Source organism: Lindgomyces ingoldianus (genome assembly GCF_010093535.1).
Source record: "Lindgomyces ingoldianus strain ATCC 200398 unplaced genomic scaffold BDR25scaffold_23, whole genome shotgun sequence".
Lineage (NCBI taxonomy): Eukaryota > Fungi > Ascomycota > Dothideomycetes > Pleosporales > Lindgomycetaceae > Lindgomyces > Lindgomyces ingoldianus.
The window spans coordinates 904,346-930,671 of NW_022985184.1; the positions used below are offsets into that span (position 1 = coordinate 904,346).

Below are 26,326 nucleotides of genomic sequence, written 5' to 3' on the forward strand. Positions count from 1 at the left end.
TGGCGAGGAAATGCAGCCCGCACGTTTATCTGATAAACAAACCCGCGCTGATAACAGGGAGAGAAACTACATATTGATTTTACCCTTCTTAATTTTCTATATTGCTTTAACTACTGACTATTAACGTTGGCACCGGAGTCTACCATGTCTAAACGACAAGGAACTTCGGTACCTACCCACCATTCCAACCCTTAACGCGATACATATTTGCCACAACCCCAAACAACGCTTTCTTCTCTAGCCCTAGTTCTGAGACATCACCTGCTATAAGCTCAGTTCCTTTCTGTAGTACTGGCCAGCTCAAAACTAGCCATAATTTGCAAACACGTTCTTGGCAGTACCTTCAAAATCCTACCATCTTGCAAGACAGTATGCCACTTCTTCCCAACCCCAATTTGTTAGCCCTAAAATAGGATGTGCACAGTCGGCATGCAGTTCTTGAACAACATCGTTGCCCGTAACGTGGCAATGAATAACTTACCGTTGGGAAGATGGACCGAGAGAATGAATTTGGGCTTTTGATCCCAGACATATGAGATGACAATTTTTTCGCTTACAGGGATTTACTTGATAATAGCATCGGCGAGTACTACAGCCTGTTTCCCGGTCTCTTTCGCAAGGCAAATATTCACCGTCTGCATTGCAGGGTGGCGATCGATTTCTGTGAAGACTTCTATATCCTCGGCTGTAGTGTTTTCACCACCATAGAGGAATCAAGAACTCTGTGGGATTGGTAATGATGTCGACGGTACTGGTGCCTTAGTCTACTAGCATTTCACGCAGGGGCGCGAAGGGTAGTCTGGGTGTTGCCACGGATGAACTACATAGTTTCTAACACTTCCAGCGTAGGGTTGCAAGTCTGGGGCGTCGCCAAGTGCTGTACATGGGGCGTAGGCAATGATGAAGGCGAAGTAAACAGAGATTCTGAAGGTTGGGCTGAGCACTAGATATCTTGCGTGGCCTCTTCGATTGTGGGTTGGGAGGTAGAGACGTAGTCCCGGAGATGTCAGAGACTCCAGTGGCTTCTGGTCAATGATTATGAGAGGGCGATCTCATTCATAATTGTGAGCAGAGATTGACTGGGCTGAGCGGATGCGCCGCTAGGAGTGATAATGTGCGGTGTGTATTCGTCTATATCGTAGCTGGGACAAACCAAAAAGAAGGTTTAGGAAGTGATACAGTGCGAAGATTTTCGGAGAAGTTAAATATATATAACTCATACTTCGCTCGTGCTGTGTCACTATATGTTCACAATACGACTCATTCCCAGTTACATATATATCAAGCCCCGCATTGTGATGCTTAGTGTATACATTACATACTGTTAGTAGTGAGTCGCGTCACAGGATATTGTTTGATGACCACACAATGCAATTGAGACGAGAGACGGTCAAACTACAAGAGACTTTGACAGGCTGATGATCCGTGTGGCTCGAAAGGGCCAATTCAACTCGTGAGCTTCTTTGGCGATGCCTCAACGCTCCTGATAGACGGGATGAGCAAAGTGCTTGGAATGGCTTCCCTGACCCTTCCACAGACCATCTATTTTCGCCAGAGGGCGTTGTATTGGGAGATCGCGGCGTCATGTTGTCGTGAGACTCATGAGAAAAATAGGAGCAGGCCCTGACGAGTGAGACGGTTAATGAGGTCGTAGATGTTAGGACCCGCCCGATTGTAATCCGAACTCTAATATAGCAGTACCTCCAGGCTCCAAAACGGGTTAGGGGTTTTGGACAGTCCAGTGATGGGCATTACGTCGGAGCTAGCTCCACGTCCTATCAACATGAAGAAGAGCGGAGCTATTTGCACGTTTGGTGCGAACCGAATGCTGGGCGTCTTGGAACTATTGCTTACTGCACATCTCAAGCGGCTATCCCAGTAACCACCTGTTAGTTTGGTGCTATATCCGTCTTAGTCATACGATTAACAGTAACCTGGTTTGGTGCCGGCTGTGCCTGTTGGTCGCCTAATTTGTCATCACACTCCAGGTCCAGCTTCTTCAGGTCAACTACAAGGTGATCTGACTCTCTGGTGGATGTAGTGGGGCCTTCCATGCCTGGGGGCGGAAGTGCCCAACCCGGTAAGTCAGTCTCATAGTCCCACCGCCCTTCCTCGCAACGGTATCGTCGAGCATGTAAATAGATGCCCAACTCATGCACACCTGGGTCGCTGTAGAGTGGAGTGTCGCAAACGCTGCATGTCTCGCCCGTCATCTTCTCGGCCTTGCGCTTGTGGTACGCATCGACCACCTCGTCGTGATATGCGACTGCGTCTGCGACTTCGTCTTTGCCCATGCGAGAGAGGCGTGTCATTATGTCTTCGTCTTTCTCAGCGTCCGAGCGCCCTCTGCCTAGAGAAGGCCCGAAGACGCGCTGATTGGCGTAGATGGGGTCGTTAGAGATGGGGTGACCCAGGAATTGGAGGTGAACGCGGAGCTGGTGGGTCCGACCAGTAAGGGGAAAGCAGCGAACTATTGAGTAACCTCTAAGCTTCTTCCATGCCATGCCCTCGTGGTTCTCGTCGTCCTGTACTTTGTCTTCCTTGCTACCATCTTGCGGGGGGTAGTAAGCCAGTCGTTTGAAGACAGTTCTTGCTTCTTTCCCGTTTGCCCTGACGCAGTTAAGGCCGAGCTTCGGACTGATTTGTAGAATGGGCTTTTCGCAGACAATCTCGCCTTCAGGGAATTCTCCTACCACCCTTGTGATGTATTCCTTCCTAACGCTTCTGTCTCTCAATTGCACGCTGAACTCGTCGGCCGCCCGCCGGTGCTTCCCAATGAACATGATGCCGCTGGTAAGCCTGTCGAGACGGTTGCAAGGCAGGGGGTTTAAGCTATAGCCCCTGTCGGCCCTGATGATCTCGATGATGGAGTTAAAGTTGTAGCGTCCAGCAGGGTGAACAGGTATGCCGGCAGGCTTGTTGATGACGATGAGGTCATCATCCTCATGGACAATGCCGATGGACTGAGCGGTTGTGGGGGGTTCATGGCGATGGCAGGTATGCGATATGATGTCCCCATTCTTCACGATAGTGGAGGTAGAGGGGACGGGCTTGCCGTTCAGGGTCACACGGCCCTCGAGGATAGCCTTCTCATAGTACTCCTGCGGGCGGTCCCTAAATTCCGACGCGAAAATATCGAATATCTCCCGGCCCCGCCAGCGCTCTTTACAGTACGTGTTGTAGGTGAAATGATACGGCGTCACCTTCCGCAAGCCATCTTCGAGGTAGTATGGGGGTGGCCAGGGGCTGCACGGCGTTGTGATGACTGGCGGCGGCTCTTCGAATTTCTCTTGGGGGGGAGGGGCGCTGCTTCCCGACATTGAGAAGGGGACGAGGGCCAAGGGCGGTTTGGGCAGGCGCCCTTTGCTCGCAAGGAAGGCGAGGATTCGAGGAGAAGGCGCCAATGCGGGCGAGGGAAGGCACAGTCGTGGGAATATTTTCCTGTCGATATGTGGCCGTTGGGGTGAATGTGAATCGTGATTAGATAGATCGCCGGTTACACAACCTCGGCGATTTTTCATCGACCAGCCTTTAGCCGGCAGCCGGACGATTAGATGGTTTAAATTGACCTCACATCAATCCTCCAAGAGACTGCGACAGTCTTCAGTATGGCCTCAGACGCGCTGAAAGCCCGAAAACGACGCGACTACAAATTTCAGCTGGAGTACAGGACGCGATGGTGGGCACTCCCCCTGCGTGCAAAGGCAGCCACCCCGCAGCGGCTGTTCCACCCGCTGACCATGACCCTCAAGGAGCGACAATGACATGTACCATCATCTGAACAACAGCATCTACTACTTCCTGTGAGAATGCAACTGTATGTCCCTTAGAAGGATGCTGACGAGTTTCAGTTTCGACTCTGTGGTGAATACATATCTCATCAAGCATTGCTCGCTGCACCCGCCCACAGCATCCCAAATCGGCCTCGTCGTGCACTCGCACTGCGACTACCTAGCCCCAATCGAATTCCCTGCTATCGTGGACCTGGCCTTGAGAGTGAACAAGCTCGGAAAGAGCTCCGTCACGTATGAAATCGGCGTCTTCGAACGCGGACAGGAGGAGATCAAGGCTGTGGGCGAATTTGTCCACGTTTTCGTGGAGCGGGACAGCAGGAGACCCGGAAAGCGGGGCATGGCCAAGGAGCTCAAGAGCGGCTTGAGTAGGATTCAAACTGACAAGTTGAAGCTCTAAACATAGTCCTTGATGCTGCTGGTGAGCACAACATGCCGTGGCAGCCCGCAAGTGGACCACGAGGCCTTTCGCGGGCTGACAGGAGTTCTTGGCGAAGCTTAAATGTCAAGTCTGCCGCTTCCGCATGAATGCTGATGCTTGGCAACCCCAGCCAGAACGTCAGCCGTCTCCAAAAGTGAGTTGACTTGGAGGGAAGGCAGAAGCTTGGCTATGCTTGATCCTGATAAGAGAGTGGAACTCGCTAAATGCTGTCCCCAAGCTCCACTAGACCGACAGAGATTCCTGATCAACCCAGGTCCAAGGTCATCACTCTGATGGAATGTAGCTCTCAAGAACGTCCAAGCAATGCCTTCTGAGCATTCCAAGGCTGGAGGGGGAAGGGATGACCGGTGGGAGCCGACCCTTGGAACTGTCCATCAACCAGGGCCGTGAAGCATGAGTCACTTCTGTTAAATACAACCTACCAGGATCCTTCAGTAGCAACCCCACGACCAAAGATATAAACTTCTGTGTTCCGGAATACCACACGTCTGAGGATAAGCCGTCGGACGCGCTGTCATTTTCCAGCCTCGAAGAACCCAAAACTTGTGGTTTGAGTTGTGGCTTGGCATTTGATTTTTCCAAATATCCCGATTCAGAAATAGGCGACAAGGTGATGCTACGACTCTTCCGTATTTGGCGATGCCTGAAAGGAATTGCCTCCAATTGTTCTAAGGTCGCAGGACTAGTGACCACTCAGATAGAACGTCTTTCTCAGCTTTCGCTCCACAGCTCTCGTTTCCGCTCCCTCCTGCGCCACTAAGCGGTCTAGATTTGATGGTGTGCGCCTCACGCTTGTCACGGCTGCATGCCACATCAAGTGCGTCACGAGAATTTTTTCTTCCAAACTTCCACGGGGCGGAGCTTTGGAGGCTGTTGTTCTGAGGCTTGCTAGACAAACTTCTTGGCCGTATTGCTTGTTCGACCTCAATTGTACGCCTGAGATGATCCCGCAGATGATCTATTCCACGTAACAGACTGCGTATTTTCCATGGAATGACGTTTTTTAAGTCTGGCGGAATCCCCCAATGGAAAGCAATTCATTGTAAGCTCGCAACCATTGTCCTTTGTTTGGCTCCAAGATCAGCGCCGTAATCAGCGCCATCAACGCCACATTTCATATGCTCTCACCTGAATGGCTGCATGTTGGCTCGGCTGCTCCTGTTCTCGGCTAACACAAACTCCAAAAATACGACTCGCGAGGAGTTTTTGGGCGGCGATCTTTGTACCTGGACCCCTGCATGATTCATAAAGCTTATCTGATTGGCTCTCAATCATCGCCTCCCTTTTAGAAACACAAAGAAACGAACCGTTCTCGTGATAACGTGGAAATGTGCTATTGTTCTCAGGCATGTGTTAGCGGGAACAATTAATGGGTAACCCTTCTAAAGGGGCAATAGGACTCGGAAACTTCTCAGCAACCATTCTTGAGAATAAGCCGGACTGATTCCAGGACCTTGGCACTTGAACGATTGGTAGCTCCCACGAGTCACAACGCATGGACTGTCGTGAATGCTTGAACGCTGATAACCTGGTCTCCGGCGCCTGTCATCTTGATCTTGGCATCTGTCAATGGTGGACTACAATACTGTGAAGGACCCGCAGAGGCGGCCTGGGTGTGCAGCCTGCACAGCGTCCAAGCCCCGAGACCTCAAGCCTGGGACATGCACGTTTTATTGATCCAGCCCAATTTAGATAAATCCCACCGTGAGGCATACCACGAAAACATCTCAAACTGTTGAAGCGAGAATTGCGTATGTTCGTCGCTACTGGGAGATTTGACTCTTGAACAAAGCCAAAAGCCTCACAACGAGTTTTCACCGGCCACACAATCCTCTAGAACAACGAGGAACCGCATTCTGTTACCTCTGCACAGCCAGCACAACGACCACAATCTAGTCGGCTCCGATGTAGCTCGTCTAGACCTTGCATAACACCTTCCAGCTGAATAGCTGTCCCAGTGCTCCGGCGCCCGTGCTTCTCGCATAACCCCTCTGAATTATCTCTCAACCGAAGGACACCAAGCCATGGCTTCGGTTTTGCGAGCCATGGTGTTGATGCTCCCCGCAGCAGCCTGTCCTAGACCTAACCACATGGCTGACGTTTAGACACGCCTTCTAGGCTTCAGCTCAGCTTGACCTCCACGCCACGAGCGCACCGGGGTATAAGAAAGGTATTGACGGCCTTTGATACTTTCACCACAACTTCTTTTCAACTCCCAAGCTTTTCCAAGCTTTCACTATTCTCTTGGACTCCCTTGGCTTCATCTCTGCATTTACCCCAGTTTAGTCTTTAAATCCATACAATATGCGTGTCTCGAACGTCCTGTTGCTTGCTGCCACAGCTTCTGCTTTCTCTTTCCCGGATGTTTCCCCCGTCACAAACCTCTTCCGCCGCAAGGACGGTGGTGGTGGTGGTGGTGGCGGTGGTGGTTCAAAGTGCGACCCCAAGTGGAAGGACATCTCCACAATCTTGACCGCAAAATTCTTGACCAACGGAATTTGCAATCCTGATGCACGAGCTGCTATCCGAGCGGTGTTCCACGATTGCGGAGGCAGGCAATCCTGATGCCGACACAGTTTCTAATGCTAATTTCGATACAGCTTGGGAATCAAAGCTTGGTGCTACTGGAGGTTGCGATGGAAGCTTAGCCCTGGCTCCAGGAGAGATTGACCGTGGAGAAAATCAGGGTCTGGGGCCCATCGTCGCCTATCTCAAGGGACTCGCCCAACAAAAGGGCGTCTCTGTTGCTGATATGATTGGTTTGTTCTACCTTCTCCCAGTTCTATGAACATCAGTCTCACAATCCTAGTCTTCGCTGGCAGCCATGCCATCGTCACCTGTCCTGGTGGACCTCGTGTCAAGACTTTCATTGGTCGCAAGGACTCGAACATACCCCCTCCTAATGGCCTGCTCCCTGACGTCAATGCTCCTGCCGCGGATCTCTTCAAGCTCTTTCAGAACAAAGGTTACGATGAGGTTGGTCTTGCTGCCCTTCTTGGTAAGTTCCTCTTTCTATCTTGTCTCTATCCCTACTAATTTCAGTCAGGCGCCCATTCTACATCCAACCAGTTCAACCAAAACACTACCCCCGGCATCCAAGGTCAGCCCCAGGACTCTACTCCGGGTGTCTGGGATGTTAGGTACTACTCTGAGACCCTAAACCCGCCAAAGAACATATTTGTCTTCCCCTCGGACTCCAAGCTCGCTAACTTTGAGAGAGTCGGCAAGGAATTCAAGGGCTTCATCAATAACCAAGGCAAATGGAGCGGCAAGTTCGCCGACGCCATGGGTAAGATGGAACTCTTCGGGGTTGCATCCACCTCCGGCATGCAAGACTGTACAGATTCTCTGCCCCAGACCACCAACATCAAGCGTGAGATGAAGGCCATGAACATGTTCATGCCAAGGAACTAGATGTTCAGTTGTTGTAATAAGCCATTGTATATAGCCATTTTCTTGGCTTCGTGCTTTATCTTCACGTTTGAACGGAGAAGCAAGGTGTACAAGGATTGCTTACTTATGAGCTATGGATTAAGACTGGGAATATTCTTCCCTTACGGTAATTGTAATTTCTGATTAAAAAAAAAGTTTTGCTCTTGATTGTTGCCCCTCCTTTACTTCGATGTGCTGCCACAAGTTCATTTTTGACCGCGCTGACTATCGGCCCGCTCCTCTCCCAAAAAACCATCATATTTAGATTCTTGGTCTCATGGCTGAGCAGAGGTTGTGGAGCATCACGTGCAAAATTAAGCCTAATTAAAATTTTCGGATCCGGTCTTTCGATCATCCATGGATCGGATCACATCTTCCATTAGCCGGCGTCCAATCTCAATCCCCACGACCTCCTGCCTGCATCCTTCACCACTCTACATGGACTTCGAGCCTAATTGCGCGCGTTACTTACATAATGCAGAGCATGCAGAATGAGGGGATGCTTCCATTCGGTTTCCAATACCACCTTGGAAGGGAGATGTGTTTTCTTTGGTGTTCTTCAACTCTTGTTCAGTTTCTATTCCACGATTGGTTTCTGGACTATTCGTTAGGATTGTTAGATGAATATCTATTCTCGATGTCCATATCTCTTTTCCTTCTGTGCGTTGTATCTCGTCTTCCGATTGCCTTGCTAATTCCGGCTTTTCTTCACTCGGTCGCTACAGCGCTTCATTCTCAAGAAGGCATTTCTTCAATCCAACATCCCTTGGGCGGACCTCAGGTATGCCTACGGGTAAACAAGAACGAGCCACATCCATCTCTCCAATGGAAATTCACCCCTGCTTGCTTCAAATCCACCAATCCTACAAGTGGAGAACTTGAGTTGCAGGAGTTCTGTGTTTACACTAACGCAGACTATGGAAATAAACGGGGAATCAGCTTCATTACTACTCCAGGTGTGGCTGCCTCTGTGGGTTCTTTAAGCTCCCGTATAAGACAAACGGACCATGATACTCAGACCCTTTATGAAGCTCGTCAAACACTAGATCGTGGCATTGGACTCTTCGCCAAGACGTCAATCACTGCCGGATCAGCATTCATGTTCAACTCTCCCGTCGTTGTTGTCGCACGAGGCGCTCTGAGCGGTCTTTCCCATGCGGACCGTGACAGAGTCTTTTCAAAAGCAATCCAGCAACTTCCTAAAGACACCCGAAAGCTATTTCTGGACCTTGCGAGGAGTAGGAGAGGCAATAAGATTGATGACATTTTCCAGACGAATTCAATGGGGATGGAACTTGGGGGTGTCAGACATTTAGGCGTTGTCCCTGAAGCCGCGGTAAGTTTTCGGCGATTTCTTCGACGACAGGGTAGATTGGGCTAATCGTGTGAAGAGAATCAATCACGCTTGTCGACCGAAGTATGTGACACCATTCTAAATCTAGTCTCCTCAGGTACTTTGAGTCTAATTCCCATAGCTCATACTACCGCTTCGACTCCAAAACCCTAAATCTAGAAGTCTTTGCTCTCCACAACATCAAAGCCGGAGAAGAACTAACCTTCGGCTGTAACTCGCCCCCAAACTTCTCTCTCCACTCAACTGCCGTTTTGACTAACTGTCTCAGATGGCTATACAACCCACCCCCACACCTCTCGCCGCGAAGCCCTCAAAAACAATTGGTCCTTCACCTGCACCTGCAACCTCTGCATGTCTCCTCCTACTACTATCACGGCCTCTGACGCCCGTCTCAAACGCATCGCGGTAATCAAATCCACCCTCCCTTTAGCCTTCGGTAACCTCCCTCGCCTTCTCAAGCTAACGCAAGAACTCATCACCCTGTTTGAAGAAGAATCACTTGTAGTTGAAAAGCCTAAGTATGAGGAGATTATCGCATATACTTATAGTCAAGTTGGTGATGAGGACCAAACTCGTTATTGGGCTGGCCGTGCGAGGAAGGGTTGGGAGATTATTGCTGGCAAGGGAAGCTGGGAGGCTAGGAGGATGGAGGCGTTGGAGGGGAATGTTAGAGGGCATCCTAGTTGGGGCGTTGCGAGGGGGTAAAATTTTTCATTATATCATCCTTTGAGATTCGAGTCTGTTATACAGATTTGGGTATTTTCCTCGTTCTACTTAGTGTATCGAAGGCCAGTACGCTGACTTTTCGCAGTCTTTCTAATTAAAACATCAAGTTGACATTCCATATCGAGTCAAACCGATTGTGATGCCAGCCAGGCAATGCTGCTCTTGTAGCCATAAGGATCTTTGTTGAACTTTTTTTTTTTTTTTTCGCTTGCCGGGCAAAAAAGAAACCCACGTACTTATCTCCCAATCCGTGTTTTCTTCGTGCTAAAACATCTCCAATCGTTGGTTGATATTCCAATATCATCCACGGCCGGGGAGAGAAGGCATTGACTCCGCGTGGCGACATTGAACTTTACAACAACTTATTTTATTCCGCCCGGACACCATGGGTTATCCTATCTACATCTACAATCGCTTTAATATACCCAATTCGGGTATAGGAAATTCATGAATCTTCCCTCTTCAGTTTTATAAACACTAATCTACTATACCATTTTTCAATTCAAATGCATAGAACGCGTAGCGATGTTTACCCCACCCCATAATAGTTCGATCGTTGTCTTATTAGTGACTCCAGAGAAGCTCGGCCACTATAGAGTATGTGAAATTTTCCAGTTGGCTCCAAGCAGCGCAATATATATATTTTTCAGTCTCCAAGGCGAGGATGATGAAGACATGTAAGTCTCGAGCCATGTATTTTTTTTTCTAGTCGGACAGTTTCTTCCATTGCATTTTCTCCTCTGCTGTTTATTCCACATGAGGTCCCTTCTAGTAATTTTTAATCGAAGTATGTCGAAGTATGTATGGAGCGTATGACTGGTTATATTCCGGCCAGACAACTCCACCAATTCATTCGAGTGTGTGTGTTTTTGAAATGGTGGAAATACAAACCTATTCTCTTAGAGGAAGTCTCCGATCATATGAGTGTAAACGAGTTTCCTTGCTATATGAAGTTCGGGTGACGGGATATCTATGCACATGATAATGCTGTCATGGGGGTTTTAGTCCAGAGGGAGACCTAGGTCCGTTAGGGATGCGTCGAAATTATTATTTTTGGGTTTTCGGTCTGTGAGTGAGGACTGGCCATGCAAGGCTTCCGATGCATTTTTATTCCCTCGAAGAAGGTTGGAAATTCATTCAGAGAGTTATGGCAGTCGGGGAGATGGGCTTATACCATTATGAACACAATATCATGAAGAATCGAGGTGGCGGATAAGAACGCCACAGTCATCATGATACTATGTAATCTCATTTTGTTTCTCCCAAAGCCTTATTCAAGATAGGAGCCGAGATATTTTCATCTACCTCCGGAATTCATTGTACATCACCCCTCCCTTAATCCCCTTCTGACATCCCTACTACAGTTTAGCTCTCTCCCCTTCCTCCAAATCCTCAATGTTGTCCCAAGCTCCCTCAACACCACACCACCTAACCCAACGCACCACAACCTTAACAACCTCTTCATCCATACCTAGTTTCTCAACATACATCTTCTGCTGTTCCTCCGGAATCCTGTATCCCGGATCATTCATTCGCTCGACAGAATCCATGGTCATATGTGCAATCTTCAAAAAATCTTCTTTCATGAGAGGAAACTCAGGTCGGCGAGGTGAGAAATACGGTAACGAGAGGTTCTGCGCGTTGAGGAGCGCACGGATAAGTTTACTCGTATGCCCATCATCCGGGTAGGTGACTGCGCGTGTGATAATGCTACTCCAGTCTCCAGGCCGCTTTGCCTTATAGCCTTGCACCCTCTCTAGATACAACGCCGGGCAACCACAAGCAGCATAAAGCACAGCATCCATCCACCCCTTCCACGTCAAAAGCCTCGCTCTCTCCTCCAGGCTCAGCCACTCTAGCCTCATAAACGTTGGGTAGAAAACACTCAGATTGACGCTATGCATCATAAAAAAATCTATAGCAGGGACTTTCTTCGGGTTCTGCGCACACGCAGCCATGTATACGCTCATATGCGCCATCTCTGCAGTCTTGACCGCGATGTCCTGGGTTGTGGGGTCAACCCTCCATCGTGCGAGAATGGGAACGAGTTCTTTTGCTGCCCGCTTCATCAGCCCGTCTGTGACACGGTTGGCGGGATCAGAGGGTTTGACGGCGCTGGAGATTATGGGGTCAGAGTGCAAGGCCCGGATTACTTTGAACATGGATGAGTGAGGGGTGTTGGGGTTGGATTTGAGATGCGACTCAATGGGCGTGATGATGGGGATGGGCCAGTCGTCGTGGATAGAGGCGGCAGCGAGCGATTCGGCGACCAGGCAGGGTTGGGCGAATTCGAGAGCGAAGCCGAGGTGGAGGATGGGGTGTTCAAAACCAACTGAATGTCAGTACCTGAGGCACGCACAGGGAGGAGGGCTTACCGGAGTACATTCTACCTAGCAAATCGTCCGCTCTCGCATCCCCTGCAAACACGTACTCCCGGACTACGTCCTCCGTTCCCCTTTCCGCAATCTCCTCCTGAAAGTACTCTAGATAATTGCTGTAGAACTCTGGCTTATACAGACACTGCTGGAAGAATTCTGGGTCTTTGAGTTTTAGGGAGAGCGAGGCGGAGTGGTGGTACTGGGGAAGTTGATATTTCTTATTGAGATCGTATGCGCTCTTAATCTGCGAAGGGGACGCGCCGAGGGCCCAGAGAGAGAGCAGGTGGTGGACCATGTGGTCTACCTTCTATTAGCGCTTTCGAGCCATCCTTCGTGGATGTAGGAGGAGGAGTCTACACTACTTACTGTGTAGTCCAACTTCATTGAACAAAGTATGGTACTTCGCGTTATTCAACATCAACAAATCAGACACTATCTCCGCACTCTCCTGCTTCAACCCCTCCACATGCGTAAATCCCGGCGTTTTCGTCGCAGATAACTGGACATTGTACGCGGTGGGGCCCGCAGGTATTCCTCCAACTCTGGGAGTCTTCTTCATGCCAACTGTTTGAACCGCCGGGCGCTTTGCAGACATGATGGGTGACTGATGATAATTTTCAGGATGAGAAGGAAAGTAACAGATGAGAAGATAGATAAATGAAGAACCAAGCCTTATAGCAATATCTTGCTAAGATTTTAGTACCATCATACACATTGCCTTCTCTTGCTCTGACAATATTTATCTATGCTTTGTTCATTGTCGCTCGCTAATTATTCTGGCCTCGTTCACGACTCGTATGTACCTTTCCCTGGGTCCGGGAACCAATCCTGCTTTCCGTCTGCGTGTGAGATGCTGCTCGTAGCGCGCCTTGCGTCTCGTAGACACCGACAGTCTCAGAAAACCCGGAATGAAGACTGACCGCCTCGCGAGGTATAACCTAGCTGGAGCTTGAAGATGCGAAGACGTGAAAGAAGTTAGTGGCTATTTAGTGCTGAAGATCCTTGACGGAAATCCCCCGCTTCTCCACATTCATGACGAGGAATGTGGTTACTGCCGAGGTGAATATGATGAAAACGTTGAAGCTATCGTAATTAGAGTGTCGGTTACTAGTTTGAGTTTACGGAATAAAGAAAGCTTGTGCGAGGTGTGAGGATGTGGTTGGAGGGTCTATCTGGTGAGTGCGTTGTCGGTGTTCTGTTAACTTTGTAGGGGAATAGCAAGTTCTTGACCCCGCCTACCAAGCTCGCACATCTACATTAGGATATGAAGTGAGCCAGCAGGACAACACATGTGAATTATGGAGGTTGTGGAAGCTTAGATACTGGTATACTTACGCATACATTCCCTAAGCCTCCACAACAATGGCGAACGACATCACCTTTAAAGGCACGCTCCTGTTTGCCAACTTTCTCAAAGTCTGACTGAAGGTCGCAGAGTACCTCGCCTTCAGTCGAATAACATTCGAATGGGCCGACATCTATGATTCCAAAGTCCTTCTCCGTTACACCCCGCACTGACTCGCAGGCTTAAGCAATTCGACCGTCTCGAAACCATCCTCGCCCCAGAAGTAACCCTGGACTACTCCGAAGCCTTTGGCCAAAACCCGTGACCATGGCCCGGTACGCGTTCCTATCCCCCCACCCTAACAGACTCGGGGAAATCGTAGATTGCATCCACCACATCGGAGGCTCAAAGTATGATCGCACGTGCCAAACAGCATGACTGGATACCATCAGGTGCGAACAGAATACAAGCGCTACAAAACTCCACAGAAAACAGATGTAGAAGCCACGGGCCAGGGTCTTACACTCATGGTCCACTGCTACAAGAAGATCAATGGAGTGTGGAAATTAGCAGGCATGAAGCCAGGTGGCCGGATGAACGAGTTCAATTTCGATAAGATATTTTCTGAGCTGAGAACGTCGAAGATCTAGAAAAATTTTGCGCACAGGAGGGTGGAAGAAAAGGTAACGTACTAGATAACTACAGCATGTTCAGGCCTAGTATGTGAGACAGGCGGAGAGCACCGAAGCTGTTGGGGTTGCAGCTGGAACAAGGGAGACGGTTGAGAGGGTGAAGGTTTCTACCCGAAATTAGACTCTAGCATGTTACGCTGTATGTCCCAACACGCCGTATTGTGGTTCCTTGCTTTCGCTGTGAGAAGCAAGTCGTTAATACAAGTATGATATCACCAGACGCAGATCTGGAGAATATTCATCATTTCTGTGAAGATCCATAAGCCACATTGTCGGTCGATCTTCCCTTTCCTTTACATCGCATATAGTCGCAAACCTTAACTCCCTGCTGGCTGTAAGACCCTAGTTGCCATGTTGAACACATCCCTAGCGCTTTGCTGCGGCCTAATTCTTTCCAATCTTCCCCAGAAGCTATTTCTTTAACCGATTTTAGATCTGTGCTTCACATACGCTCACTAGCGTCGTGCTGCCAGCCACTCGTTGGCCTCGGTCCAATGTTTCCGATCAGCTTCCCGAATCAAGTTGCCTGACGATTTGACACCGGCAAACACTGCATCCCAGAGCTTGAATGCAGTTTGGAGATCGCTGACAAGGTCAATTGATTGCGGAAAGTATCGGGTCGATGCTGTCTCTTTAGCATAGGCCTTCGCTTCGGCGGACGTCGGATTTTCCTTCGTGTATAGTTCATCTAGGTAAGACTTTACGGCAATGCTCAATGCACAATTATTGGGCAGAAGGAATGGCAGCCTGTTTAAGGAGTCAACAAGGTAGGATTTCCCGGAACTAGGAAGAGACGTACCGAATAGCAAGTGATGAGAGATTGTCGATGTCCCGCTTAGCAAAACCACCCATGAACATCTGAGTCGCGCCGACTTCAACAAGATCACGTAGGGCGCTGCGGACGGCGTTGATCATCGAATTGTATCCCAAAAGGTGTTGACTGAGAGGGCCAGTAAATCCAATAGGATTATGGCGGAGAGACCCAACGCCAGCAACACGGGAAATCAAGAGGTTGAAATTTCGGTCCTTCACTATACAGATGTTAGCGAGTCCCATAAATTGGACGGGATCCAGAACTTACTTTCCCCACGCATCGGGGCGCCATTGTAAGGGAACATGTTGGCATCTGAATTGAGGATGCCCAGACGCAGCAGCTCCACGACAGTGAGTGCGGCCTCTTCGAGAACAGTATTTCCCTCAAGAGCGGCAAGGACGGTCGCGAGGACCTTGCCCCATGCAGTCAGGTTGTGATTCATGTCCACGTAGTCACGCAGGGCTAGGAAACGCCAAACTGCGTTGTAGAGGATCTCATGCTCTGTAGACAGTTGCTATCTCTCGTTAGAATTAGACGAGATGGACCACAAGGCGCAAGCTTACGTTATTTACGTCTTTGGCAGAGACCGTTTTTGGGACGAATTCAGCATCTCTCAAGGACAGAACAGCAGTTCCAATGAGTCCGCCCTGTTAAACTCGGGTTAGAGGCGCAGTGACAGCAATATTGGACCGATTCCGTACGAACCTGAGTCTTGGAAATAATATCCCGGAACGTTGCTTCCTTCAAATTCCACTTCTCGACCAACTTCCGACTGTCCGGTAGCGCTCTCATAGTAATGGTGTTGGTTGCAGGTTTATTCGTGGAATCGGGGAACCAGCATTTCAACGTCAAGTCTTTGTGTTGATACCAGTAGTGCAGGGACGACGATAGCAGATTGATTGCCGTAGTTCGAAGAGGAGTAAGCTTGGAGCTCACGAGATCATGATACTCTACCGAATCCCCTCCATCCATGGGAGGGCCCTCGATGATCTCGCCGGTTGCGCGCCAGCCGAGGACGCGGGAATTGATCAGACCTCGTGAAAGATAGTAGTATATCTCGTCTGGAAGACGTTGGCCGATGAGTTCATGAGCGTCATTCGGTAACTGGCCCTCAAGCAACGGCGCAACGTTGCCCTCAGCGGTAAGGACAGGGTGATGCTTGACAGCAAGGCGAGCCCTCTGATACTTGTCGACATAGTGCAGTCGCCGCGACTGCGGGTCATCCTGATAGCTCATGCAGACTGATATGCCACTCCGTCCATTGGCCATCATTATTTCAATGGCTCCAAGAGGCTTTAGCGTCTTCGCGCGCGGCGGTTGCTCGAGGTTCGGCAGGGTGGGAAGGAAGTGGGTGCCGGCTAGCATACAAGCGTCCACGAACATATCGTCCGAGATGTCGTTGTTGCCCGTGAATTTCCTCAGGTCCGCGACACATTTGCCTCGCTTCACCCATCGGAAGATGCCAGCCTCAAAGTCCCACGCTGTGATGACCTTGTCGCAGTCGAAGAGGAGGACCTCGGAGGAGCCGGAGATGGCCTGGACGAAGTTGTGCTTCTCAAGGTATGCCAACTAAGTAATGTCAGTACTGCAGCCACATGGCGAAGCAACGGGGAGTTGTGCACCTGAGCCCACGCGCTGTAGGGGGCGACCTGGAAGGAAACATTCCTCTGGTTCAGGATCGACTGGAGGCCGGGGAACAGATCTTCGGGCGTAACATAGGTTGACTCGCCGAACTTCACCACAGACTGCTCCGCATGGTGTTGGTCATACAGGGCCCAGGCGGTCGCGTTGACCGAAGCGCCCTCCTGTCGCTGGTGGAAGGGATCCTCCTGCCTGGCAAGGTCGAGGCCACTGAAGACGAAGATGGGCTTGATCTGGTACTGGGCGAACTTGTCTAGGTCCTCCTCGACGTTGACTTTGAAGCTCAGCGGCAGACCCCCTAGGGCGGGGACCAGCGGCTCCTTTGCGCGCGGATGGTTGAGTATCCGGGTGCTGATGTAGTCGGCCGCCTCAATTGCAACCTGCGAGCCCTTGAGTTCATCCAACTGCGAGGCGTCGCCCAGGACGTTGTTCCAATTTTCGAAATCGCGGATCATGGTGAATGACACGAAAATCCGTCGCTGTGGACCAGGAGCCAGGGAGAAGTGAGCACAAACTGCAGGTCAAAATGGAAGACCTTTTCGGATTCACGAGAAGGTGATAAGAGGTGTATGAACGTGCTAAAGAAGGAATGCGGGGGAGCGTAACGGCGAACTGCACTTTTGGCGAGGCTCCAAACAGAGCTTCATCGCGAGCGTCACTTGCGATAGCGCTAGGCCTCATCGAGACTAGGTCAGGAACAGCCTCCCATTCAACGCTGGAGGTATTTGGTCCTTGTCGCTCCCTGTCGATTCTTTCTTCAACCTGATGAACATGATTCTAATATTAAATCATAGAAATAAGTCAGCCATCAGAGTCCCTCAGTATGACATAAGCTTCATTAGAGAGCGACGTTTTGTCCCATCAGTGCATCATCCGACCTTATCAGTCACTACGCCCTGCTCTCATCCTCACCGTTCATTTTTTTTTTCCCCGTCAAATTTCAAATGTCTCGTTCAGGTGTCGAAGACGCCGGCATTCCGGTCATTGATATCTCAAATCCCTCTTCTGCAGTAGCCCTGCAAGTCCTGCACGCCGCATCCACTTTCGGGTTCCTGTTCATCAAGAATGATGGCATGACTATTCCGCCCAAGGACATCGAAGACATGTTCGAACTTGTATGTAGACTAGTGCATCACATTTGCAGTTCGTGGTTTTGACACGCTTCAGTCTCGGGAGTTTTTCAAGTTGCCCCGAGAACTAAAGGCTGAATATGCGATCCATTCCAAGAGAGCAGGAGGAAATAATCGAGGATGGGTATCTATGCAAGGGGAATCTCTTGATCCTGAGGGTCAAAAGGTATGCGAAAACACTTGTCTTATCCCGTTGCATAGTACTCTCGCTCAAGCATTCTCGGTCTAGCAAGGTGATCCAAAGGAGTATGTTGTCCTTCCTTCCTTCTCTTCTTTCCCATACTCTCCACGACCCCTCCTCTCTCTAACCATAAAGCCCAGAGCCTTCAATATAGCCGAATCCAACCCCTCTCTCCAACCTCTACCTTCCCCACTCTCCTCCTCCTCTCCCCTAATATCCCGTTTCCAAGCCTCATGCCACACGCTCTGCACCAACATCCTAGCGCTCCTCGGTAATGCCCTCTCCATCCCCTCCTCCCATGGCGGAGCCACCTGGTTTGCCACCCGGCACGACCAAACCCTCGGACCGTCAGGCACTATCCTCCGTCTTCTATACTACCCATCCACAACTGCGCCTAAGGACAGCCAAAGCATCCGCGCAGGCGCGCACTCTGATTACGGCTCCCTGACGCTCCTCTTCCGACCCCCAGGAAATGCGGGCCTGGAGATCCTGAAAGGTGATGGGTCATGGGGACCGGTACCCGTGAATCCGTATCCCTCCGCCTTATCTTCACCACCTATTCTCGTCAACATCGGCGACTTGCTTTCCTTCTGGACCAGTGGGACATTGAAGTCAACTATCCATCGCGTAGCTTTTGCGGGCGGGGAAGAACGATATTCGATCGCGTATTTCTGTCATCCGAGAGATGAGGTAAAACTCGAGGCTGTACCTAGCAAGCTGATCGACGAGTTTGGGAAGAGCGAGGAGATTGTGGAGGAGATGGAGAGGCAGAAAAAGACGTTGGGGCTAGAGGGGAGTGGGAATGGGGTGGCGTTGACGGCGAAAGAGCATCTAGACAGGAGGTTGAGGGTTACGTATGGGCTGAAGGAGTGAATGAGTCGAGGGTTTAACGTATTGATGGCATGTGCATTCATTATATATCTTACTGGCGGTCTATGCTCTTTGCGCAAAAATACTCCTCCGTGACGCCATACATGCTATGCAACCCCCGTTAACCCAAAACATCTTCGTACGCTTATCAACAGCAACAAAAGATCCAGACTACAGCAACACAGATAATTGCACATCATCACCTCTTCCGTCTCCCCATCCTCGGCAACCCCCCAGCAGTACTAACAACGTCCCTCACCACTCCCATCGGTCTCGATTCCTGGACCCCCGGCGGCTCCCATCCCAGCTCCTGGCTCGGCTGATAAGGCTGATACCCATTCCCTTCCTTCTCCTTTCCAACCAGATTCAATTCCCCTCCGTCATTATCGTCGTCCTTCAGTGAGCTGGTCTTTAAATCAATCTCTCCCGCAGTGGAAGGATTCGAACGAGTCGATGTCGCCCGTCCCAACTGTCGATGTCGTCGGCGTTTATCCGGTTCATGATTAGCGTTCTTTTCAGCAGCGGCCTTGCGGTGCGTGAGGAGCTCTGACATGAGGCTCGAATAGTCCTTCTCTTTAAGTACCGGTTCGGATGGAGGAGGAATTACAGAGTCTGGTGAGGGTTCTTTTGTGAACTTGGATTTACGAGACGTGTGCGTAGGTTTCCTAGGTACGTCCGATGTAGAAGTGTATCGGGATGTAGATGCAGAGTTCGCTTTGGTGTTGATGTCTGTGCTTGAGGCATTCGAAGAGGTTGATGGGCGTCGGGGAGAATTCACACCTGGATTGATGTTCTGAAGTGGTAAAGGAGCTGGTGCGTCATAGGTGCCAGTGAAAGGTGCCGTAGAACTAGAATTAGAGTCCTGGGTAGTAGCATTCGACCCGGTCGTCGATAGGGGCGTGGGGTCAGCGGATAAAGCAAGGTCTAGAGTACGAGGGCGCTGAGAGCCATTTCGAGGCTTCGACGGTGGCTTTGCTGCGTGGGCTTTCTTCTTTCGGAGCTTTGCGCTGTCTTCTTCGGAGAGAGGTGCGGTAGGGACTTCGGTGTAGTTGTTTTCATGCTTTTCCTGGGTTATTTGCGGACTAGGGGTTATTGTATTTAGGAGATATGCATCATATGGCTGGAATTCACTAGTACGAAGACATTCCCACAGCCAATTGGCATGTACAGCTGGGACTCGCTTCTCAGTGGCAAACTTGAGCTTCTCTTGGTTTGGGTTGTGGGTGTTGCACACTATGACAGACGTCTTTGGTGTGAGAAATTCGTCGTAGCTCGCTCCTTCTCGATGTCAACGACAGAATTTGGAAAGGCTGAGACGACTCACCCATCAGTGGGATCACTTTCGTCACGTGTAGTAGTTCAATGCCGGTGAATGCCGTCGAGCTAACCGTCAGGCCGTTGAACCCTAAAGCGGTTAGCAAAGGCTCAAAGCCATTTTGAACACATACGAACCACTAATGCTGAGTTTATCAAAAGGCCTGCAAAGAACATGGCCTGTGGGGTCTACTAGGCACTTTGTATGGAGACAGCGCTCGACCCACCAATTAGTGACTAAATGCATTGCACCGGCGCCTCCCGGAAGTGATGTGAGGTCAGGTTCCGCGTCGTGAGGTATTATCAGATAGCTCCGCCTGAGGTCATCTGCAGAGAGATTTTCGAGGTCTGAAGCATCGCGCATCATGATTGCCCCATCGTTAGTCAATACTTCTCGAAGGATATTGGTCTGTCAAACGTCAGCTTGGTCTAAAACGGTGATGTTGGGATCTGACTAACCTTTCCTTCATCAAATCCATGTGCAAATACTACGCGTCCTTCAAATATTCCGGTTTTCCCATTGGAAGGTAAAGCGATCTGTGGGAGGGATTGGGAGGCAGTGTCTTCTTGCCCGGGCTGTGCACCATCTTCGTGCATGGCTGTCATGGCGCTAGGGTGACTCGGAACATTGTCGCGCGGAAGCGCTGGCTTGACAAAGTTCTCATCTTGCCAGTCGTCTTCCTCATTTCGTTTTCTTTCTAATCCAGCGGCAGTAATACCAGCCCATAAGGCTTCGCTTTGACTGCCCATCCTAGAACTCGCAGAGCGCCTCAATTTTCTTCGGTGTGGATTGACCGTGTGACTCTGCTCCACCTCCCTAGCGTGTTTCCCTAGTGTTGGGGACATGCTTGGTCTGCGATCCCAAGCCCCCTTTCCTCGCTCTTCCTCAGGCTTTGTAGGGTGAAAGCAGGCTTCATCAAGAGACATGCCTCTCTCCAGGCTGTGCTGGAACCATTCGTATGATATAATCTTCATTTTCCAATTGACTGCATGTTCGTATTTCTTGCCGGACGGCTTAGCCGCTATCAGATGAGTGACGTTCTTAGTGAGGTCGCCGTGATACTCGGCACCATTGTGCACCACCGATTCCTGAATATACTTTCGCTGGTCCGCTGTGCATATGTCAGGGATTGAACTAGGCCGTTGGGTTGTGATTAATCTACGCACGGTTATCAAAACCAGTAAGGCAGATCTTGAGGCCGAAGAAGGTAGGCAGTCGGTACTCGTCCTCCAGCTCTACCACGTTGACATCTTCCCCCTCCATCCATACGGTTCGAAGCGCTTCAAGCCACTCGGGGGCAAGCACCTTGACATCTTCCCGTGACTTTGCGACGTACCGGTATTTCGCGCTATTAATGTTACCGACGACGAGATGCGTAACGTCGGAGGTCAGGTCCAGCTTGATAGTTGCGCCCATTTGCGCCCCTATCTGGGCGAGGGCCGTCTATCATAGAGCATTAGACTAGTAGTGAATACTGTGGCTGCGAAACTTACGCGCTGTTCGGGGGGGATAGAGGTGCAGCACAGAATGGCGCCGGCCAAGGGCATCTGACTGGTTCCTGGAAGAAACTGTTAATTATGACGTCTTTGCGATCCAGCATTATGGCTCACCATATCCCCGGATCGTGTCCATGGTGGCGGATGTTGCAACATGAGGCCCGTTGTCGTTGCGTTGTGATGGCCCCAGCAGCATCGTAAGTCGCGTCTCTCAGCCGTGTCGCGTCGCGGGGAAACATCGGTCACGTGCTACCCTGCATGCAAATCTGTTCCTCACGGGCCGACCTCGGGATCTCTAACCACAGCCTTGTCAAGATCTCCCCGCTCCACTAAATTGACGCATCCAGATTGTCGACCTCGCCGCAGTGAAAAATATCATATTTCGTTATCCGAGTGTTACCCGTGGATGTGTCGGTTATTCAGAGATGACGGAATCAACTTGCGGCGCGGGTTTTCTATCCCCAGGAGACCTTGAAAAGCTTTCCTCAACCTTGGGATGATGACAAACAACGGTGATAGTGCTAGCGAGAGTCTCCTCCACAATGTCAATCTGCAAAATCGATCGCCACAAACACATTGGGGCTGCGTTGGCCGAAAAGAGAATCCTCGATAGAGATCGCCTCCTAACGCAGTATCGGGACTTCGGGAATAATTCGTGATTTGCTGTTGGTCGCGCTAGCGCAGTCCCCTGGACTCGGCCTGCAGCTTGCAAACAGGAAACTCATCTCATGACCCAACCCGCAGATAGTGATGGGTGCACAGAAACGCTGAGCGCTTGGCTCTGTCCTCGTCATGAACTAGTGTCCTCAATTGGCTTCAGTCATGCCATCGACTTCCGCCTAGGGTGGCTGAGTTGTGTGTCTTCGTCAGCGGGCTTCACAGAGCTTCGTATAGACCTGTAATGAAGAAAACTGTCAGGATTCAGCCTGCATGGTATCGGGCTGGTGTTGACGGAAGCCCATCCGTCATCCCCTTACAGGCCCTCTCCAGGCCAGCAGATCTGATGCCGAGCTGGCCGACCTCGGATGCTAAACTAGAACGGGCGTGAGGCATACCATGGCAGAAGTGGGCAGAAGCGCCCTGCAGAGTACTCTGATGTCACTGGCGTCACGGAGCGTTTCTCTCTGTGGAATCCCCAGATCTGCCTCCATCGGATGCTGAGAAAACAACGCACCTACAGCCAAAATCCTATTACTTGCGCGGCGCCATTAGCTGCACCCATTTCTCAACGACTGAAATAGTATTGAATCCACTCGTCCTATCGTGTGATTCTACTCCCGCCCGCTAGATCGAATCGCCGTGATCAGCTCCCCACACCAAATCCGCGTCACCCGCAAGCCCTGTCCATCAACCTCGCAACGCAGACCTGGTCTGCCCTGTCTGACAGGGCACGCAGAACGCTTCTCACGATATGCCCAACGGCCTTGATTCCCGCCGCCTTTAAGTGCTCAGTACCCTGTCGCCCGTTTCTCGTTGTCCTGGTAGTGCAGCATCTGCAGCCAGCGCACCCTCACTCAGCAGGGAACCTCCCGCGCTCATCCGCGCTTGGTCAATCTGTCCGCTCCACCCACAGTCCCGTGGCATGTGTTTGCGTCCCATTTGAATCATTACTATGCCCGCTTCCACGTCCTGACAGATGTTTGACGCCTGTAAGTCCCTGTCCCATTTCAAAAATTCCCGTTCACCGCATCTTTGTTCCACGAGGAGCTCTAGCCTGCTGCTCCTTCCAAAAGCATCAACATGGGACATGGATATGTCACCCTAGCCAGGAAGTCCTTTGTATCGCTCTCATGACTTTAAGGAGTCGCACAAAGTCCATTTGTCTTCTATCTTCACACACCTGCCCCTCTAAAATCTCGACGGACGACCTTCCCCCATGTCTCTGCACCCCTCTGTTGTTGTTTCTACTTGCGGTTGAATTCCTACTTACCCTACGCCCCGCCATGACAGAATATCTTCACATTTACACCGACCGCGGACGCCTCTCGTACCTCCCTGAGCACCTCCACGATTCTTCACGTGCAAGACGCGGCTTCTTCCAGGGAAGAAATCGTCGACCCCACCGCATTCACATTGCCCACGTCGGCCCCGACCCGTCGCTCTTCCGCCGCCAACCAAACAGCAAGTCGTACATATTTGAAAAGCTGGCGGGCCCTCGAGATAACGCCAAACGTTTCCTTCGATCATTCATCGACACCCATTTTACGTCTTCCGACCGACAACCCTCCAATCGCACGTCTCCCAGATCTTCCCTAAGCAGCGCGAGGGCGTCTCTTGCTTCGCCTCCCGAAAGTCGGAGGTGGTCGTGGGCAACAGGCGAGATGAGAACAAGTCCGAGAAACTCAGTCCACGGATCGTTGGCTCCGCGACCTGCGTTAGACGGGCATCGTTCCTCTAACTGTGCAAGGTCGTCGGCCAAAAACCTTGCGAGCAGTGCCGTCCAGATACTCCCAGAAGACAAGCCACTAGCCTCTGGTAATGGCATCAATGTCGGCATTTCGCTGACAGAGCCGGTTCTCTTTCTCCAAGGGTTCGAGCATACAGAAACTTCAGACCGAAGTACGGCAATGCTTCGTGGCAGGCTGCATTTGCGAGTAACAAAGCCCTCCAAGGTTAAGGCTATCACTCTGAAGTTTCGCGGTAAAGCGACAACGAAATGGCCTGAAGGTAATCAATGCGCTCAATCGTTTCAGTGTCCATGTTAACGAAAGCTAAGGTATCCCACCTAAGAAAGTTGATTTCGAGGAAACGGACACCATCATGAGCCATACATGGCCCTTCTTCAATGCCCAGTTCCCCACAGCAGAGGCTGGCCCCGGTGCTGATCATGTTGAGCTCTACAAGAGCACGGCCATGAACGTGACAGGTCAGGGTGGGCTGTTTGGGAAGTCACCGAACAACTCATCGATAAACCTCAGTACCAAGGAATCGAAGCGACTATCCCTCCAAGTGAGCCAATCGCGAAGTTTCGGCAGAGGCGAATCTGCAACCAATGGCCCGTCTGTCGCACAAAAGGGCTACAGGACCTTTAACCCGGGTGACTATATGTACAATTTTGAGTTACCATTAGACAGCCATCTCCCTGAGACTATTGACGTCGAGCTTGGATCCGTCAAGTATGAACTGGAAGCTATTGTCGAGCGTGCTGGTGCATTCCGTGCCAACCTTGTAGGTACCAAAGAAGTGACGCTCATCCGCGCCCCGGCTGAGGGGTCCTTGGAACAAGTCGAGCCCATCGCGATCAGCCGAAGTTGGGAAGACCAGCTGCATTACGACATCGTCATTTCTGGGAAATCATTTCCCCTAGGAGCCCAGGTGCCCATTGCCTTTAAGCTCACTCCACTGGCAAAGGTTCAGTGCCATAGGATCAAGGTTTTCGTTACAGAAAATATAGAATATTTCTGTGCGAACAAGCGAGTACACCGCATGGAGCCAGTCCGAAAAGTACAATTATTCGAGAAACGGGCTGATGGCCCCCCAACAAGCACGTTTCCTGGAAGCTCTATGAGGATCGTGTCCGGAGGTGGTGTTCCGTATGACCAAAGAGTAGCTGCAGCACGAGGCCAGGATGTACAAGTGCAAGATCCCACCAATCTCTTGGGCGATCTAAGCGGGGAGGTGAACATAGGACCTACCGAGATGGAGTTCAACGTTCAACTCCCTAGCTGCCACAACATGAAGGATAAGGACAAATCAGCAAGGTTACATTTCGATACTACGTATCAGAACATTCAGGTGCACCATTGGATAAAGGCAAGTACACTGTCTCTCACACATGCTTTAGTATTTTGACTAACATATCCAGATCGTTATGCGTCTCTCCAAACCCGACCAGAATAATCCTACCAAAAGACGGCATTTTGAGATCTCCATCGATTCACCTTTTCACATCCTATCATGCCAAGCAACTCAAGCGAACACCGCGCTTCCAGCATATTCGTCGCCAGAGAGTGCAAGCGATGCTACTCGAATGCCTGAATGTGGGTGTCCTGGCGCACCAGTTCGACGTACTTCTCCGACCAGCTTTTTGCCTACTCTCAACACGCTGGATCGGGCACGTGATAACTCAATGGCTACGATTCCAAGTCCAGACCTAGCACGCCCGCAGCAGGTTCACATCGGTGGACCTAACAATGGGATAGTCCAGCGACCTATACACCTATTACGCGCGCCTTCATTTAACCCGCCCGCCTTCGAGGATGAAGATCCGCCACCACCTTTAGAAACGCCTCCACCCCTTTACGAGACGATCGCGTCACCTACCAACGGATTAGCAGACTACTTTTCAAGGTTATCTGATGCATATGACGAAGACAGCGAAGGAGAGGTAGGGGGCAGCAGAACTCGAGTCGAGATCCCCCTAACTCCCGGGAGTCGTGTAAATAGCAGGAGCATGGATGAACGGAGAACCTGGGTGCCAGTTGGGCATTCATAGGCCCTCGGACCAAGACAAGGAATGTGTATATGACGACATGAGATATGGATCTGCTAAGGTTTAAGATTTTAGGGCATCTAGGTCAGGGGAAATAGCATTACTACCAAGAAACTAATTTCCTACACGTCTGGGCTATTGTTTTGTTATTCGGGGAGGTGAAAAATTTTGGTTGGGATTTCACTGTTGAAAGAGCGTTCAGGATGGTCAGGGAGGCGTCGCGAGCACCTGTTTTCCAAGGTTGGGCATATCATGGATTTGCTTTTGGGTTCTGGCTTGGGTTTGAGTGGGTACCAGTCATTTTAGACTGATGACGTGGTGCTTTTAAGATGGGATCTGCCGACTAC

General features: G+C 50.6%; 10 protein-coding genes across 10 annotated transcripts; 7 read left to right on the forward strand and 3 right to left on the reverse strand.

Moving 5' to 3' along the window:
• Positions 1-1,862: 1,862 nt before the first annotated feature.
• On the reverse strand, positions 1,863-3,320 carry BDR25DRAFT_326598 (pseudouridine synthase; the record flags this gene model as incomplete). Its single annotated transcript, XM_033692286.1, has 2 exons — positions 1,863-1,886; positions 1,935-3,320. The coding sequence occupies 2 exons, from the start codon at positions 3,318-3,320 to the stop codon at positions 1,863-1,865; spliced, it is 1,410 nt and encodes a 469-aa protein (XP_033545781.1).
• Positions 3,321-3,612: 292 nt separating this feature from the next.
• On the forward strand, positions 3,613-4,215 carry BDR25DRAFT_304848 (uncharacterized protein). Its single transcript, XM_033690297.1, has 2 exons — positions 3,613-3,803; positions 3,852-4,215. The coding sequence occupies exons 1-2, from the start codon at positions 3,766-3,768 to the stop codon at positions 4,189-4,191; spliced, it is 378 nt and encodes a 125-aa protein (XP_033545782.1). The 5' UTR covers positions 3,613-3,765; the 3' UTR covers positions 4,192-4,215.
• Positions 4,216-6,387: 2,172 nt separating this feature from the next.
• On the forward strand, positions 6,388-7,647 carry BDR25DRAFT_289940 (heme peroxidase; the record flags this gene model as incomplete). Its single annotated transcript, XM_033688488.1, has 4 exons — positions 6,388-6,784; positions 6,834-6,992; positions 7,043-7,231; positions 7,280-7,647. Exons 1-4 carry the CDS (start codon positions 6,538-6,540, stop codon positions 7,645-7,647), a joined length of 963 nt encoding a protein of 320 aa, XP_033545783.1. The 5' UTR covers positions 6,388-6,537.
• A 1,039-nt stretch (positions 7,648-8,686) lies between these two features.
• On the forward strand, positions 8,687-9,706 carry BDR25DRAFT_195052 (SET domain-containing protein; the record flags this gene model as incomplete). Its single annotated transcript, XM_033684322.1, has 4 exons — positions 8,687-9,001; positions 9,057-9,082; positions 9,141-9,229; positions 9,288-9,706. Coding segments are annotated over 4 exons (849 nt in total), but the record flags the coding sequence as incomplete, so codon positions are not given.
• A 424-nt stretch (positions 9,707-10,130) lies between these two features.
• BDR25DRAFT_357293 (uncharacterized protein) lies at positions 10,131-10,961 on the forward strand (the record flags this gene model as incomplete). Its single annotated transcript, XM_033695787.1, has 6 exons — positions 10,131-10,179; positions 10,260-10,422; positions 10,455-10,506; positions 10,555-10,703; positions 10,751-10,813; positions 10,838-10,961. 6 exons carry the CDS (start codon positions 10,131-10,133, stop codon positions 10,959-10,961), a joined length of 600 nt encoding a protein of 199 aa, XP_033545785.1.
• A 142-nt stretch (positions 10,962-11,103) lies between these two features.
• On the reverse strand, positions 11,104-12,682 carry BDR25DRAFT_230821 (uncharacterized protein; the record flags this gene model as incomplete). The annotated part of the gene is made up of 3 exons (XM_033685357.1): positions 11,104-12,077; positions 12,121-12,423; positions 12,490-12,682. 3 exons carry the CDS (start codon positions 12,680-12,682, stop codon positions 11,104-11,106), a joined length of 1,470 nt encoding a protein of 489 aa, XP_033545786.1.
• A 1,039-nt stretch (positions 12,683-13,721) lies between these two features.
• Positions 13,722-14,306, forward strand: BDR25DRAFT_54332 (Scytalone dehydratase). The gene has a single exon (XM_033698718.1). It carries the CDS (start codon positions 13,843-13,845, stop codon positions 14,056-14,058), a length of 216 nt encoding a protein of 71 aa, XP_033545787.1. The 5' UTR covers positions 13,722-13,842; the 3' UTR covers positions 14,059-14,306.
• A 3,012-nt stretch (positions 14,307-17,318) lies between these two features.
• On the forward strand, positions 17,319-18,797 carry BDR25DRAFT_304850 (Clavaminate synthase-like protein). The gene is made up of 4 exons (XM_033690298.1): positions 17,319-17,670; positions 17,723-17,851; positions 17,915-17,931; positions 18,007-18,797. The coding sequence occupies exons 1-4, from the start codon at positions 17,500-17,502 to the stop codon at positions 18,737-18,739; spliced, it is 1,050 nt and encodes a 349-aa protein (XP_033545788.1). The 5' UTR covers positions 17,319-17,499; the 3' UTR covers positions 18,740-18,797.
• A 138-nt stretch (positions 18,798-18,935) lies between these two features.
• On the reverse strand, positions 18,936-21,949 carry BDR25DRAFT_289946 (uncharacterized protein; the record flags this gene model as incomplete). Its single annotated transcript, XM_033688489.1, has 7 exons — positions 21,662-21,949; positions 21,545-21,609; positions 21,218-21,494; positions 20,510-21,162; positions 20,189-20,459; positions 20,054-20,141; positions 18,936-20,007 (listed from the first exon to the last, which is right to left on the reverse strand). The coding sequence occupies exons 1-7, from the start codon at positions 21,741-21,743 to the stop codon at positions 18,936-18,938; spliced, it is 2,508 nt and encodes an 835-aa protein (XP_033545789.1). The 5' UTR covers positions 21,744-21,949.
• Positions 21,950-23,456: 1,507 nt separating this feature from the next.
• Positions 23,457-26,222, forward strand: BDR25DRAFT_372836 (uncharacterized protein). Its single transcript, XM_033697254.1, has 3 exons — positions 23,457-24,214; positions 24,264-25,300; positions 25,353-26,222. The coding sequence occupies exons 1-3, from the start codon at positions 23,491-23,493 to the stop codon at positions 25,980-25,982; spliced, it is 2,391 nt and encodes a 796-aa protein (XP_033545790.1). The 5' UTR covers positions 23,457-23,490; the 3' UTR covers positions 25,983-26,222.
• Positions 26,223-26,326: the final 104 nt, after the last annotated feature.